Source organism: Globicephala melas, chromosome 7, assembly GCF_963455315.2.
Source record: "Globicephala melas chromosome 7, mGloMel1.2, whole genome shotgun sequence".
In the NCBI taxonomy this organism is placed as follows: Eukaryota; Metazoa; Chordata; class Mammalia; order Artiodactyla; family Delphinidae; genus Globicephala; species Globicephala melas.
This window is the reverse complement of record NC_083320.1, coordinates 101,609,147-101,625,382: the sequence shown is the minus strand read 5'-3', so window position 1 is coordinate 101,625,382 and position 16,236 is coordinate 101,609,147. Positions and strand designations below refer to the sequence as shown.

Here is a 16,236-nt window from a genome sequence, read left to right as displayed (position 1 = left end):
GGGGACATACTCTAGACAAATACATCATTTTTTTCTGTCTTTATAAATTTAAATGCTTCAGCTCATTAAATTTAAATTATAGGGATAATACAAGCTCACTGTAAATAAACAAAATAGTATAGAACTGTATGAAGTTAAAAATGGGAATCCCCTTGTACTCTCAACCAGTCCCATTCCCTAGAGCAACCCGCTGTTTCCTAGGCTTTGCAAGCTCTTACATATGCTCATTCACCTGGGGAGAGGGGGTTGTCTGGTTATAAAAATTGAGTTTGTTTTTCACTTATTTTATCACAGATATCTCTCTGTCAGTAATAGTAATGTCTAATAAGGACTTTCTTTTAGAGTAATTACAAAGTGCTTTTCAAAATTAACTCATTCAGGGACTTCCCTGGTGGCACAGTGGTTAAGGATCCACCTGCCAGTGCAGGGGGACACAGGTTCGAGCCCTGGTCCGGGAAGATCCCACATGCCGCGGAGCAACTAAGCCCGTGCGCCACAACTGCTGAGCCTGTGCTCTAGAGCCCTAAGGCCACAACTACTGAGCCCGCGCACCGCAACTACTGAAGGCTGCATGCCTAGAGCCTGTGCTCCGCAGCAAGAGAAACCACCGCAATGAGAAGCCTGTGCACAGCAACAAAGAGTAGCCCCTCTCACCACAACTAGAGAAAGCCCATGCACAGAAACAAAGGTCCACCGTAGCCAAAAATTAATTAATTATTTAAAAAATTAACTCATTCAGTTCACACAACATCCTTGTGAAGGAGGTACTATTATTACCCTCATTTTACAAATGAAGAACCTGAGACACAGAAGTGAAGCAGTTTTGCCTGTGGTCACACAGCTTATTAGCAGTGGAACCAAGACTGGAACCTATAGATCTACCTCATTCTCTCTGATGAAAGAACGTAGTATATATACACAGTATATATGTACTGTAGTTTATTTCACCTGTCCTCTATCTATGAGGTTTCTTCCCCAGGGATTTTTTCCCAGTTGTAAACTTATGCTACCATGCACGTCTTTGTACAGTCATCTTTGTGCAAATATGTAAATATTTCTGTAAAACGGATTTTAAGAAGTGGAATTGCTGGATCAAAAAAATATGCATTTTCAGTTTTTCTAGAAACTGTCAAATTATTCACCAATTGTTTTACTAATTGATACTTCTACCAATAGTATATGAGAAAATCCAAACTCTTTAAATCCAAGAACCTCTCCTACAAGGCCATGAGGGTAGAAAGTGACCAGGATTCTCCTGCGGCCTTGGTGTTGAGAACCACGGAGAGAGCCTTAGCCCAACAGAGAGATGGGAGGAGGAGTAAAAGAAGAAGGAGGAATAAAGAACATGGTCCAGTAGGGGAATATGCTGCCAGAGGCAGAGAGCAGGAAGGCAGCTAGTAGATAGCGGACAAGAAACCTGAGGTTGAAGAAAGAGGAATCCAGAAAGAAGTGTTAACCAGCAGCTGAAGTTTGGGGGGTAAGTCTCGGGGTTAATGATGAAGAAGAAGATGGAGATGGGAGAATCATGGAGGACTCCAGCAAGACAAAAACTTAGCTAAGCTATTGGGACAGCCCCTGTTAGAGTAAAGCTGGGCAGATCTGTGATTAGTTAAAGAGAAGAGGTGTCTTCCCTGTCAGGATCCAGCGCCCGTGTGTCTTTGTCGGTGACTCCTTCCTTCATGAGCAAGCGGACTCTTTCCTTGGCCTCACCGGGGCCCATCTCTGGCCCAGCTCTTCTTATACTTTAATCCCCAGTTTACTGGTTCGGCTCCTTGAGGGAAAGGACTGTGCCGTGCTCTTTGCCTTCCACTGCACACCTCATCTGAGCAGAGCCTTGGGTAAATGTCAGATGGGTGGGTGGGTGCAGGGGAGAGAGGGGGGCAGGAAGGTGGGTGAAGCAGGTACGAAAATAGCAGGAACTCTTCCTGGTGCTTCAAGAGTTAAGTCATTAGAATTTCAAGAGAAAAACAAACTTTCTCCAGAAATGCCCTCATCTACTAGTGACACAGACAGGTTAATAACAGTCCTCATTGCACAGCTGGCACACTTTGAAAAGCAAGAAGCCAGAGCCCCCTGCTTCCCTCCTCTCTCTCTCCTGCCCTCTGCTTGAGGTGACTTCCTGAGAGGCCTGGCTGGAAATTCATCAGTTGTGGAGACTGGTAACTAGAAGCACAGTTTAAGAGTAATGATTTTTTTTTTTTTTTTTTTGCGGTACGGGGGCCTCTCACTGTTGTGGCCTCTCCTGTTGTGGAGCCCAGGCTCCGGACGCGCAGGCTTAGCGGCCATGGCTTACGGGCCCAGCCGCTCCGCGGCATGTGGGATCTTCCCGGACTGGGGCACGAACCCGTGTCCCCTGCATCGGCAGGCGGACTCTCAACCACCGCGCCACCAGGGAAGCCCAAGAGTAATGATTTTTGAAGGTGACATAATTCTTAATAGGTTGCTTACAGGTTCAAAGATGGACTGAGTTGGGAATTCCCTGGTGGTCCAATGGTTAGGACTCCATGCTCTCACTGCTGGGGCCCGGGTTCAATTCCTGGTTCGGGGAACTAAGATCTCCCAAGCCACACGGCACAGCCAATAAATAAATAAATAAATAATTTTTTTTAATGGGCTGAGTTATTTTGAAATAATCGTTGAGATACAAAATACAATTTCTCATTGTTAATTTGTACACTAGTAACAACCAAAGTGTCTGATGAGTCTAACTGTGGTTTTCTACCACATCCCCTTTTCAAAAGTAGAAATGTACAAACGCTTTGAGCTTTGAATGGAATGTTTTCAGATATCTAAGTTCATAGACAGCACAAGATATACCTTTTTTGTAAGGAAAAGGGAAATGACATTTTTGAGATGTAAGTTTACGATTGTATAACTTGGAGCAGTAAAGGTAGTTCATTTTCTTTCTCCGCATGTTGAAGTCCTGAATCCTTTCTTCTATCTGGCATTGTCTGCCATCCAGTCAAATTCTATGCTAGATTCTTGAGTGCAGCAATGCAGTTTGTATCCTGTGAACGGGATACATGGACCATGTGCTTTATTCCTTCTCCTTCTTTTACTCCTCCTTCCATCTCTCTGTTTGTTAACTGAAGTGATTGTAGCCATACAAAGAAGTCAGACCTGAATTTGAACCCAGTCCTTATCAGTTATCAGCTACGAAACTTTAGTAAAGTAACTTAACCCCTCTGAGTCTTTATTTCCTCCTATGTTAAATAAGGGTAATGTCTTCGTCCATTGAATGTAGTAAGGATTCACTGTTAGGATTTACGCAGAAAACCTAGTATATCACCTGACATGTAGTTGGTGCTAATTGAGTCAAAAACGTCCATATTTGTTTAGTTTAAATCTTTCTGAGCTTCCATTTTCTCATCTGTGAAATGTGGATACCTCCCAAATCTGTGCCATTGTGAGGCTCAAATGAGAACAGATGTCTTTTATCTTTCGTTTACAGCTGCAGGCAAGTCGTACCAACCTACAAGCCAGATATGAGGAAAAAAAGAAAACACTGACAGAGGTGAGCAGGTTTCCTTCCTCCATGGGTCTTGTTGGTAATCGTTTGACCTGCAACACTGATGGGATGCCTGCATCATCAGTCCGTGTGGAGGGGTCACCATCCCCTTCTCAGGGCTCAGGTCCATCTGGGGACAAAGGACAATCACATGGTAGTGCATGACTCGAGCCATAAGTTTATCCACACTGCTGTGTTCTAAACCATCAGAGTCTGGGTGGGAGAGGTCGCCGTGGGCTGCAAGGGTCCGGGAAGCTTCCTGAGGACAGTGGGCCTGACAGACAGGCAGGGCGGCCACGTTGAAGAACACGGTGGGTCATTCACGGCAAAGGGCCTCTGCTCCAGAACACTGGATTCCGTGAGAGAGAGGAGGTTTCTTTTTGTGAGGTGACACGACTACAGAGGGTATAATTCGTTGTTCACAATTGCCGGTGATCTCCTAGGCGGAATGGAAGAGGGGCTGTGGGTCTGTTTGACCCTGTGGTCCGTGTCCTGACCCAGATGGCGACCGTGCGGTCCTCCATCAGCATCACAGCATACTTACCTCCCACTGGCGACTGCCTCAGAAGCCAGGCGAGGAAAACAAACATTTGTGGTACTAGCTCTGTCATGCGAGGAATTTAGTTCTTTTTACTTCTGTCCCTCTTTCCACGGAAAGCGAATCCTCACCCAGGTCTGAAGAGCTCTCCCCATTGTGATTTTCGTGCTCGGGCTACAGCTGTACTTTACAAGGGCCTCGCTGCGAGGGCCCCACCTAGTGCTTTCTGGACCATGTGGAAGCGGGACTGGCCTTCAAAGGCATCTCTGAAGCCAAGGCAGTCCCTTTTTTTTTTTTTTAATTTCGCATGAAATTTGCCCATTTAAAATTGTCACTTATCCAGCAGTATGCAGCACTTAGTTCACTGCTTTGCTATAAACCTGACAAGGCTTTGTAATTCTGACCTGGACTGGTGGCTTCAGTTATTGTCAGAATGTTTGAAAAGGGCAGACGCAAGATGACAATTAGAGGAATTTTTTAAAAATTCTTTCTAAAGGTGCCTGTGTTGCATTTGGACACATCAGCTTTCTTTACACTGTTCTGTGACTCCATTCCTTCTGGATTAGATGGCAAACTCCTGGGGTGGAATCCCTGCAGCTGTCCTACTTTTCATGCTACACAGTCCCTGGCTTGAAGTTTGCCAAGTCATGGATCCATCTTTCTATAACAATCTGGAAGAGATTAAAGGCAAAACATCTTGATATCAATTTCCCTAAACACTTAACTGTCTTAGGATATAAATCCAGAATGGTTATCAAGTCACTTTTGGTATTAAACACTAAATCAAATATTTTTTGAACCCTGTACATGTGCTAGAAAGGTGGAAGGTATGAGTTAAGTCAATAGTAGGAGATAGTCTTCCTGTCCTCACATAATAGTAACAGCTAACATTACAGTGTGCTGGGTGTGCTCTGGGCACATCATTTGTATTAGTCATTGAATCTTCATAACAACCCTGGCAACACACTGTTGATATCCCTGTTCTGCAGCTGGAGAAACTAAAGCAGAGGGGCCGTTCAGATTCCACTGCTAACAGTCCGGCACCACTGACCTCTTAGCGAGCTTGCTGTCCAGGAGGGCAGTCAAACTAATTCCCATCTAGAAAAACGGGAGGCTCTCCAAAACCTAGTGCTGAACAGCTTATAGAGAAGACAGATTTGGTCAGAATCCTGAACACTGTGAACCTGAATCAGTAATGAGCTTTGCCTTTGGGCCTCAGTCTTCTCATCTGTTCAAGGCAAGGACTGGGCAGAATGAGCACTCTGAGCCCTTTCATGCCAGTGTGCCCAGGTTTTACCTTTTCAGCAAAACCTGCCTTGCAGGATAACCTAGTAGCACTGGAAAACAGGGAAGATCTGCCTTCCCAGTAAACTTAGGCAAAGTGAAGCAGAGCACGGAAGGCAGAGGACAGACGGGAGCCCTGACGTGTGGCCGGGGGTTGGGGGCTGCCGCAGGCCCCTGCGTTAGCGGAGGCCCCCAGGTTCTAGCCTGTGCGCTTGCAATTTCAGCAATCACAGCTTTGATTTTGTACGTGAGAGGTTAATTCTGTTTTTAATATGCAGTATCCTCTCCTGCCTCTCTGAGGGCATTAACTGTGTCTGAAGTTTTTCTTGATCTATAAACTATTCCTTCAGATCAGAATTCATTTGTTGAATTGAAACATTTTTTATGGTTATATCTGAATATATAATTGATATATTATTATATATATATAGATTTTTTTTATTATATATATTATATATAATTGATATATATAAAAGAATTGATAATTCTTCATGATGTGCTTACTGTTGATTCTGAAATTTTCTGTGACCAACTGTATGGGTTCTGTGTCCATTTGGTGCAGTGACTATTCTGGAAGGTTGGGTCCCACTATTTGGTGGGATCAGCCAGTGGTACCTGATGTTCGGGGCTGGGGCACTGTCTCTGCTGCCGAGTGTTGCCAGCTCTCTGGGGGCTGCCCTGCCTCTGGGACCCATGCGCCAGCCCTTGGGTTAAGGGAGCCAGGCTTCACTGCGTAGCCCGCTGGCTCATCCTGATACAGACCCCAGCCCTGCACCCCAGGCCTTCCTGCGTCCTCTGGGTCCACACGGCAGTCCTCCACAGGCCCTTCCTGTCTGCTGCCATCTTCCTTGTCCCCGAGGTACCCACCTCCTGTGATCCAGCAGAATCGCCTGGACTTGAGGCAAGAGGAGCTCGCTGCAGCTTGTGTTTGGTCTTCCATTTTCAGCTGGAACTCTTAGAACTTCTTTAACTTGTTTTTTTTTAATGGGTAACCCATTCACATGGTTCAAAATTCAAGAAGTATGAAGGGTGCTCCCCCTGTAACCCAAGCAAACAGCTACTCTCTCCAGAGGGTAACCAGTCTCTTGTGAATCTTTTCAGAAAATTTTCATGCATGTACAAATAACATGTAGGTTCTTTTATACCTGTGTACATCCGATGTGTACATTCCTTTACACACATTGGAAGCACATTGGAATCATGGTTTTATATGTTGTTTTCTTCAACCAACAGTAGGTGTTAGAGATCATCATAAAAGAGCTGTTTATTCTTTCTTTTTTTAATAGCAGCTTAGTATTCTATTGTGGGATAGATCTGCACACCTTAAAAATTAAAATCTGAATTTCTTTAAAATTTCTTTTTTAAAATCCCCCAACTGTCTGACTCAGAAAGAGAAAGTGGAATTTTTCAAGATGGGAGATTTAACCCTGCCCCTGTCAAGCAGCCATGATAGTGGTATCCTGAAATTGAAACCCAGGTCTGTCTCTCACAGCCACTGTTGTTATTTACCTCTTCCTCCTGAAAGACACCTGCTGTCAGCATTACTTTTGGCTTTCCACCCATTTGCTGCTGTGATTTAAAGGTATTGCCTTTAAGGTCTCATTTACCAACAGAATGTGTCAAGAAGGGTCTGGTTTTGACCTTTCCATGCTGTCCCTCCACCCCCATCGTCTTCCTCTCGTCCACCTATTTTCTCAACATACAGCCAAATCCAGTGGGCTGTCAGGAAAGGGGTGCAGGTGTGAGCCGGGAAGGAGAGGACGTCTCCTGTCCCCACAACGTGCCTCCTTGTCTCCCGCAGCTCAAGAATTACGGTGAGAAACTGGACAAGGAACAGGCCGCCCTTGAGAAGGTAGAAGCCAAAGCTGACCCAAGGTAAGAGGGTTCAGCATGTGCTTATTCTCTCCGTGAAGCTCTCTGGTGGTTTGAGCACCGGGCTGAGGAGCTGGGGGTCATTGCTGCTGGCCCCGTGCCGCTCAGTTACTCCACCGCTGATCTGGGCCGTGACTGTTGCCCAGGGGGTTCTGAGTTAGCCTCCTCTTCCCCGCCCCCCAGTTCCCCCTGGGGTCAGGAACAGCTCGTTTTGCGTTTTGTTTTTCTGTTTTTAAAAACTAAGTAATACATTCAAGGTTCAGAAGGACGTGTGCCGAAAAGTCTCCTCCCGCCCTTGCCCCCCTCCCTTAGAGTCAACCATGGTTACCAGGTTTTAACAGCACACATTTTAGCCCTGTCCTTTGGGAGTGAAGGTACAGTCTTTTTTGACCAAGACACAGCTGCTGGGTTTTTGTGTTTTGTTTTATTTTTCAATTAATTGTATTTAGACCATTTAAATTAAATATAATCACTCACATTTGACCGTTTTAGCACCAAACCGTGTGGGTGGTGAAATCTCCCAAGGGTCACTCACTTGAGTGAGATCATGAAGTAATACATGCTTCAGGCACAGGTTGAGCAGTTCTGGGTTCGGTGGACATTCTTAGCCAAGAAGTACCTACAGATTACTTGGCTTTATGATTAGAAACCCTCTTTTCATGAAGTGGAGCAAAGTACTGTTAGATACTTGACATTTTAAATTTCAAATTGGTGCTTTTAATGACCTTAAAACTCGTTTCCTTTCAGAAGGGAAATGAAAAATATTAAAATTACGATACTGTCTGTGCTCTGAGTCTGTTAAGTAATCAGTATCATTAAAAATATACAGTAATCTTGAAACTCCTTGTTGTTTCTGCAGCTGACATTTTAATGCTGAATTCTGTAGTGTTTGTTTGGATGTGGCCCGATGGACTCAGCTTATAAATGAATAATAATGTCATTTAAAGGGTGGTCATAACCATTTGTGGGAAGCCCATTAGACACTCTTGGGAGAGACAAGGAAATTAAGAAAGAAATCCCTTTTTATCTGGGGTCTCGGTTTTCCCCGTGATTCATAAAATCATAATAGTTTGTTTCAAGTCAGTCATTTTTTGGTCTTTTCTTTTCAGCATCCTGCAGAACTTGAGAGCCCTTGTAGCCATGAATGAAAATCTGAAAAGTCAGGAACAGGAGTTTAAAGCACATTGTCGAGTAAGTGTGGCTTGGTGTCAGCAGATGTTAAACAAGATTCTTGTAAAACCTCCTGCTTTCCCTCTCTCGCGCTGCCGAGGGTCCTGTCCAGGTGCGGTCGGAAAAACAGGCTCACCAGGCGGGTACGTGGCAGTGTGTGAGAGGAGTAGAGGACTATGGTAGGTGCCCTCTGAGGACCCCGCAAGTGACTCAGGTGTGCCAGACCCCCAGACCGAGAGCACAGTCTAACAAGCGATGTTTTCTAATTTCCAAATGTACTGAAAAAGTCTTACAAAGTGCGAAAGGCATAGCATCTTAGGAGACCAGGGCCGCCCTGAAAACCTGGCGTGTCTGTATGTTGCGTGTTCTGCCACGTGAGACCTCGTGGTCCGGTAGCGCCAGAGCCATCCGGAAGCTGGTCTGACTTGCGCAGGGCCGTGTGGCAGGAGAGGAGTGCCTTGGTGAGGCAGGGCTCCGGGCCGCAAGGTCCCAGGAAAGGTGGGGAAGGGTCGGCACCAAGAAGGAGGCTTCGACTGGGCTCTAAGCCACTCGTTCATTCCGTGTCCCAGGGGTTACTGCAAGCCTCGCCTGCCCTTTAGGAAGAAAGGCCCCTTCTGACTGAGGTACAGCTGCCTGTATCCTCCTGAGTTAACCTTCCCAGGCTGAAAATCAGGGAGGGATCTGGGGAGCTACTGCCTAATGGACTTTCTGACTCCACGTAAACTCACGAAAAGTGAAAAAAAGACTCTAGATCAAGGTAAATAATTGCCTCCGATTACTAGCCTGTCCAAATCTTACAAATGTTCATGTTACTTTTAAAGGAGGAGATGGCCCGGCTGCAGCAGGAAATTGAAAACCTGAAGGCTGAGAGGGCTCCAGGCAGAGATGAAAAGGTACGGGCTGTGGAGAACTGCTCCAGTCTGCTGGGGCTGTGTGACTTCCACCGTGAAAGGATTTCTAGAGGACTCAACAGCGAAGAGTCTGGTGCCGAAAAAGACCAGACTTCCCTCAGCCTGGTCCTCTGAACACACATTTCTCAAATAGTTTTCTTCAATATTTGTCCCTGTCCTTTGTCTTCCTTCTATGGGTTAAAGCACCCATAGGTGTGGCTAGCAGCAACTCCAGATAAGAATTAACGGGTCACAAGCCCGGCTGCCCCCTCTGTTAGGGACAGGGTGTTTGCAGGAGCCCCCTGAGCTCTGTTCCCACTCGTCCCATTTGCCTGTAAATTCTGTGCCAGTTTGCTCATTTCACCCTGCACTCCTGCCCGGGGACACAGGAAGGCAGCAGAGAGCAGCACGGGATGTGAGGTCAGAGCTCTGGCAGCCCGGGAGCATCCCGGGCTCAGGAACACGGCCCACTGGCTGTCGGAACAGACACCTTGACCTTCCAAGGAGCTAGTGTGGACAAGGACAGAAAAATAAGTCTGTTTCTCTCACCAAGTTAGATTGTAGGGATCGCTGTGGTTCGTCCCTTCTCACACTCTATTCAAGGCTTGTTTGCTGAGGCTCCCTGTGCTTAAGATGTGAGAGCTGGGTGTGGCTTTGGACCCCATCGACTGCACCCTCTCTCTTGGGGAAATGGGGAACTTGGGGCTCAGAGAGGGGAGGGGACTTGTCCAAGCAGCCAGCATGAGTCCAGATGCTTTCCACCAGGGCTGCGGGGAGATGGGCCTCAGAGGTGCCACCTCCCTGTCATGATGGGTTGTGCCACTCCAGCCACAGCCGTGAAGACTGGCACGGGGATAGCAGAGTGTGGCCGTGCAGCGGGTGGTGTCCTGGGACCACCCACCCACATCCAGCCTTTCCAGTTGTTTCTAAGACTTTGAGCTCGGAGGCTCACGTGCGCTCAGCAGCCTCTGGGTTTGCACAAATCACAGACCTTCAGGATGGCGTTTCTCTTCTTAGCAGTCACACTTTGTTAGAGGGATTGACTCACATTCAAAGACAGTTAGAGTTTAGCTTGTTAGTGTGTGGCTGACAGGTATGTAAGAACAATTTAAAATCTGGGGCTCGTGTGCAGGCTGTGCCCTGTTCAGACGTGGTCTGCCCATCCCCCCCCCCACATCTGGACCCTCAGCTTTTCTGTCCCATCCCTTTCCTCAGAAGCATTTTTTTTCTTTTTTTTTTTTTTTTTTTTAACTTTTCCTTATTGCAGACCCTCTCCGGGGGAGAGCAGCACGGTGCCCTAACCCCTGCCATGACGCACAACGTAAGTACCTGTTCATTCTCAGGACCGCCGCTGTCCTCTGCTGGTGTGGCAGCTTCTCACGCGTCTTTTCATCCTGTCTGCGGCCACCTCCTTGTCTTCGGGCTCTCAGGGCGTGGCTCCATCTCGTGCATCCGCCCCGTGGGTGGAGCAGGACCTCCCGGGGACGGCCCTGACGGCCGGCACCTGGCACAAGGCATGCCGTCCCCACCCTGGCATCTGAGCCGGGAAGGGGACAGGCCTGTGTGGTCCACACATGCCCGTCACAGCCTAGGCTCCAAGGGGCGAGCAGTGCATAGGGAGAGAGCTCTCTCTGGGGGGACTGTGTTCCAGGGTCAGCAGCCTGTAAAGGGCTGGGTAGTAAATATTGTCACCTTTGTGGGCCAGCTCCACCGTGGTTGTGGTAGTCTATAGATAAGTGAAAGGACATGGCTACATTCCAGTAAAACTTTATTTACAAAACTAGGCACAGAGGCGAAATTGACCCAAGGGCTGTGGGATTTAGCTGCTGGGCCGTAGTTTGCGGACCCCTGTTCTGAGTTAAACAGGTGCTTCTACGAGAAAGGAATAGAAAAGGAAGAAGAGAAGGAAGAGAGAAACAGGAAAGCCTCTAACATTCTCCTCCTTTAGGGTTTCTCTTCCCTTCGTGCCCTCAGAGGCTCCTAGAGAGTGAGCCTCTGGCCTCCCATGGTGAAGGCTGTTGAGGTTTGCCTGCAGCTGAGCCCCATGGAGGAGCTGGTTGTGTGTGTGTGTGTGTGTGTTTACGCACACAGTGGGGAAGGGGCACCTCTGACACTACTGTAGCTTTCCCCAGTTCAGCAACCCATCCAGCCCTGTCTTTTACCCCATTGGGTTCAGCGAGGGGCTAGTTTCTCTCTTTTAATTCAACTCTGTCCAAAGGGCCTTTCTGCAGTGGTGGAAATGTTCTCTGTCTCTGCTGTCCAGTGTGGTAGCCACTAGCTACATGTGGCTACTGAACACTTGAAACGTGGCTAGGGAAGTTGAGAAACTGAATATTTTTAAGTTTTAGTTACCGTAAATTTAAATAGCCGCTTGTGGCTGGTGGCTATCGTATTGGATAGTGCAGGTCTAAACAGAAACGTAGGAAGCAAGCCATCATCACCTCCAAACACAGAGACAGAGAACGACAGGCTCTTTAAGTCACGGTTGTCTTCTCCTCCTCATGGATCTTTTTTGGTGCGGGAGGGAAGGGCACGTGGACTTGAGGGATACTTCACTTAAGAACCCTGGATGCAGCCTGCGTCCCGGAATAAGGAAGAGTTGTCATAAAGTGATGTGAAAGAGTGTCAAGGGTCTCCCAGGACTTAGGACCCGACCCTGAACTCGGCCATTTGAAAAAAGGAATTTGGAGCCTCAGGATGAGGGAGATATATAAAAACTGTCCAACTTCAAAAGATTTCATCAAAACATGAAAATTTGCTCTTCCCAGATAATTGTGTTTCTTTCCAATTTCAGGAAGACCTAGACAGACGGTACAATATGGAGAAAGAGAAGCTTTACAAGATCCGTTTACTCCAGGTGAGTGAAAACAAGAGCCAGTAAATGCCTCTAACTAGGCTTGCGTGCCTGTAGCAGAAGTAGGAAGCCTCAGCATCTAAGAGCTGGAGAGGCTCGGGAAAGCTGCTGTTCGCTCTCCTATCTGGAGTGTAACTCAGCGGACTATGTTGGTTATAACACCTCACATTGGTATGTTGTTTCACCATCGTCTCGTTTGATTTGAGGTGGGTGGAAAGTAGCTATTAGCCTCATCTTCTGTATGAAGAAATTAACTCACATCTGTGAAGTACAAGCAGCTGGTAAGTGCCGGAGCGAAGGTTAGAGGTCTAATGTTCTTGTCCAGTACTTTTTTTTTTTTTTTTTTTTTTTTTTTGCGGTACGCGGGCCTCTCACTGCTGTGGCCTCTCCCGTTGCGGAGCACAAGCTCCGGACGCGCAGGCTCAGCGGCCATGACTCACGGGCCCAGCCGCTCCGCAGCATGTGGTATCTTCCCGGACCGGGGCACGAACCCGTGTCCCCTGCATCGGCAGGCGGACTCTCAACCACTGCGCCACCAGGGAAGCCCTTTTTTGTTTTTTTAATTAAGAAAATTTTATTTACAGTAGAAAAGAATACTTAGGAATATACAAAAGAATTGTAAAACTTGTACTCTGCAAACTACAAAAAATTGTTAAAATGTCCAGAAGAGGCAAATCTGTAGAGACAGAAAGTGCATTAATGCTGCCTAATGGTGGGGGTAAGGGGTCGGGAGACATGGGAGTGACTGCTGATTGGTACGGGTTTCTTTTGGGGTGATGAAAAAGTTCTGCAATTTTAGGTAGTGGTGATGGTCGTACGACTCTGTCAGTATACTAAAAACCATTGAATTGTATACTTTGGGTGAAATGTATGGCCTGTGAATTATATCTCATAGCTGTTTAAAAAAAAGTGGGGGGGGGAGGATAAGGTAGATTTAAAAATATGTGTTCTTGTCTAGTACCTTTCCCCTAAAATTAAGTGCCCACTTTAGCTGTCTTAGTTGATAACCTTAGGGGTTTGTGAGAAGGCCATCAAATATGGGGAGTTTTAAAGTTGGCTCTAAATTCACATAGATCAAAATTACGTTATACAGTCTTTTACATTGCCGGATTCTGGCTCATGCACATTCAAAAGCCAAGAGTTAACTTGTGTTGCACTTTGGCCCGGGCCTTCTCTCTGTTCTCTGGGAAAGGAAGGCCAGGTTCTGGGGGGGAGCGGCCAAGGGGCTGCAGGGGCCAATGGGACCCTCTTTCTCCTTTCTCTGGCCCGTGCTTATTTTGCTGAGTTGTTGGGCTAAATTCTGGGGAGTCAAATTTGTCCTGATGCAAGGACACTGTACCAATCTTAAAGAGACACAGAATTAAATAAAATCAGGACAGGACATCTGCATACTTGGAAACCTTTTGACTGTGTGCTTACTATGTATTCAGTGTTGCATTAGATCCCAGGAATAGTAAATGGGATGCTCTATCTTCTGGGAGCCGGCTGGCTGTTTGAGAACCAAGATATGTCCATATGCATCAAAGTACAAGGGGGCTTATATGCGAATTGCATACTACAGGCTGGAGACCTGGGGGTCAGTCATACATGCTGGCTAGAGGGAAGGTGCAGTAGAACCCTAAGCCTGAGCCAGGGCTGGGTCAGTGAATATGGACAGAAACAAACTGGCAGGTGAGAGGCTGAGCAGCTTTATCCATGGAACTGGGGATGGGTTAGAGGAAAAGTGGAGTCGAGGATGGTGGGGGAATCTCTGACTTGGGCAATAGTGTGCATCCTTGTGTTCTTCATTGAGCAAAAGCCTGAAGGAGAAAGGATAGGGCTGAAGGGGATGGGAGGGTGAACAGAAGTGTTAGTGAGATCTGTTTAGGGCTTTTAAAGGTTGGGGTACTCACCCCAGTAGGAATAGTCTGGGCTGGAGATCTGGGGGTCAGCGCTGTATAGGTGGTAACCTAGGATGTGAAAATACAGGCTGAGAAGAGGGAAAGAAGGATTCCACCAATGAGGGTTGAGACCAAGCAGGCAGCCGGAGGCCCAGGGAAGACAGGAGCCCAAGGTCTCGTGGCAGCTGAACAGAGAGCTCAGGGGAGAGAAGGGTCAGTGTTGCCAGAAGTCAGGAAAGCTGGAAGCTGAGAATTTCCATAGGTGCAGAGAGAAGGTCTGTGGTGACCTTGGCGAGAGCGGTGCCAGTGGGTGTTGGGAGCAGCCCGCGGCAGTGGGTTGAAGGGTGACCGAGGGGAGTGGAGGGGTCAGAGGCACTGGGGTACGTTGCTCTTGGGAAGTTGTGCTATTAAAGGGAGGAGAAAGATGGAAGCTGAAAGATGATCAGGGTTTAAGGAAGGGCCTTTCTAAGGATGAGGGACTTGAACATATTTAAATGCCGATGAGAAGAAGCCAGTAGAAAAGGAGAGGTTAAAGATACAGTGAAAAGAGTGAATGATTTTATCTTTAGATTCCTGAGAAAGTATAGGAGCCAGAGCCAGAGCAGCAGGCACTATTTTGGTTTGATCACGACAGTTGATAGTGGGTTTTGCGCCTGGAGGGGTTTTTGCGTCCTAATGAATTAGAGGTCCCCGTCTGCCACTGTGATAAAGTGGGCCAGAGAGGGGGAGGACAGAGAGGCACAGCAGAAGGGCAGCGCTGAGACCGTGAACCTGTGGTGGGAGCTGGGTGGCCCTCTTCAGCGCTGCCCCTTGGGGAAGCCGCCCACCTCGGAGCCCGAGGTCTCCCCTGCGCCACGCACAGCCCTGCCTCCCCAGATGCACCTGGAGCAGTTCGGCTAGAAGAGCCCAGGTCGTTTCACAGGAGGGGGAAAGTGCCAGAAAGCTGCTTTAGGAGGAAACTGTAGGAGCTTTTCAAACACGCTAAGGGATTTGGGATGTGCATGGAGGCAGCAGGGCAGCATCCCTTGTCATCTGGGAAGCACTTCTGTTTCCTGGTCCCTGCCTGACGCTGGGAATCAGCTGCTCTGGAGTCCTTGGGGGCCTGGTGGGCTGGCCGGGGGCACCATCCACACATGCCCTCCTGTTCAGAATCCTCCCTCCGATCCATTATTTTGACGCCTTCGCCCTGTGTTGCCGGGGGAGTCAGGGTCTGAGACGCGCACCTCAGGCTGCAGCCACGTCGGGTGCCTGCCTTCCAGGGTGGGTGTGGGCACAGGGTGGGTGGCGGCAGTGTTTTGCCTCCCCAGAGGACACGTAAGGCCTTTCACCAAACAGTGTTGTCTCCCCCTCCCCTTTTGCATCTAGGCTCGAAGAAACCGAGAAATAGCAATTTTGCATCGCAGGATTGACGAAGTGCCCAGCAGAGCCGAGCTAATACAGTATCAGAAGAGATTTATCGAACTCTACCGCCAGAGTAGGTGCATCGACCACACACAAGCTCCTGAGGCTGACTCTGCGGCGGTGGGGGGTGGGGAGGCAGGAGGCGCGGGGTTCTGTCCCACTTCAGCGTGGTGGCACCGTCCATGAAAGCCACCCCCGGGAAGGCCCCCAGCTCATCGTCAGGCCCACTCACTTCACATAGCCCAGAAGCCCAAGAGAAACACCATGGAGCTCTGACTGCCCTCTCCCTGGACAGATAGCTTAAGTTGATTGAGCTCTTAGAGTGATGCCTCTAGCCCACCCTCATCCCTGTCAGTCATCGCGCTCCACTTTCCAGCGTCACACGGAACCTCGCGACCCCGGCATCTCTAGATCAGCCTTCGCTCATTGTTCTTCTCCTCTGCAGACCTTCTTGCTCGTGTGGTCCTTGCCTTTAACAGCATCACGTTCACCCAGGGATGCAGGACTGGGTCTCCCTCAGCCTAAATCAGTGAGCACATCTCGTCAGGCTCAGAGTGACACTCAGAGCTGTCATTGCCTTTCTCTTCCCAGCGCTGCTGCCATATCTGTTCTCCCTGGCATCATAGCTCAGCCCAGTGAGCCTTAGCTGGTCTGCAGCCCCTTCTGAGTCTGTCATCCACCCATCCAGTCATATCACTTCTCTCCATTGACAAATCCTCAGGCGCTTCCTAGACCCACTGAAGAAAGCCTCTCTCCTAATTCTGCCCAGGACCCTCCCCAGTCTAGGTGGCCTGCCTGAAGGTCCCGATTCCTGCCCGCAGTCCCCACTCTGCCCTCCT

General features: G+C 48.2%; 1 protein-coding gene across 2 annotated transcripts in view; it reads left to right on the top strand.

Moving 5' to 3' along the window:
- Window positions 1–16,236, top strand: part of CCDC93 (coiled-coil domain containing 93) — an 87,288-nt gene that overhangs the window by 58,231 nt on the left and 12,821 nt on the right. For both annotated transcript variants that reach the window (XM_030840406.2, XM_070046018.1), the window contains exons 13-19: window positions 3,452–3,514; window positions 7,132–7,205; window positions 8,312–8,393; window positions 9,194–9,265; window positions 10,530–10,583; window positions 12,057–12,119; window positions 15,362–15,470. In XM_030840406.2, the coding sequence (XP_030696266.1) occupies window positions 3,452–3,514; window positions 7,132–7,205; window positions 8,312–8,393; window positions 9,194–9,265; window positions 10,530–10,583; window positions 12,057–12,119; window positions 15,362–15,470 (517 nt within the window). The remainder of the gene's footprint in view (window positions 1–3,451; window positions 3,515–7,131; window positions 7,206–8,311; window positions 8,394–9,193; window positions 9,266–10,529; window positions 10,584–12,056; window positions 12,120–15,361; window positions 15,471–16,236) is intronic.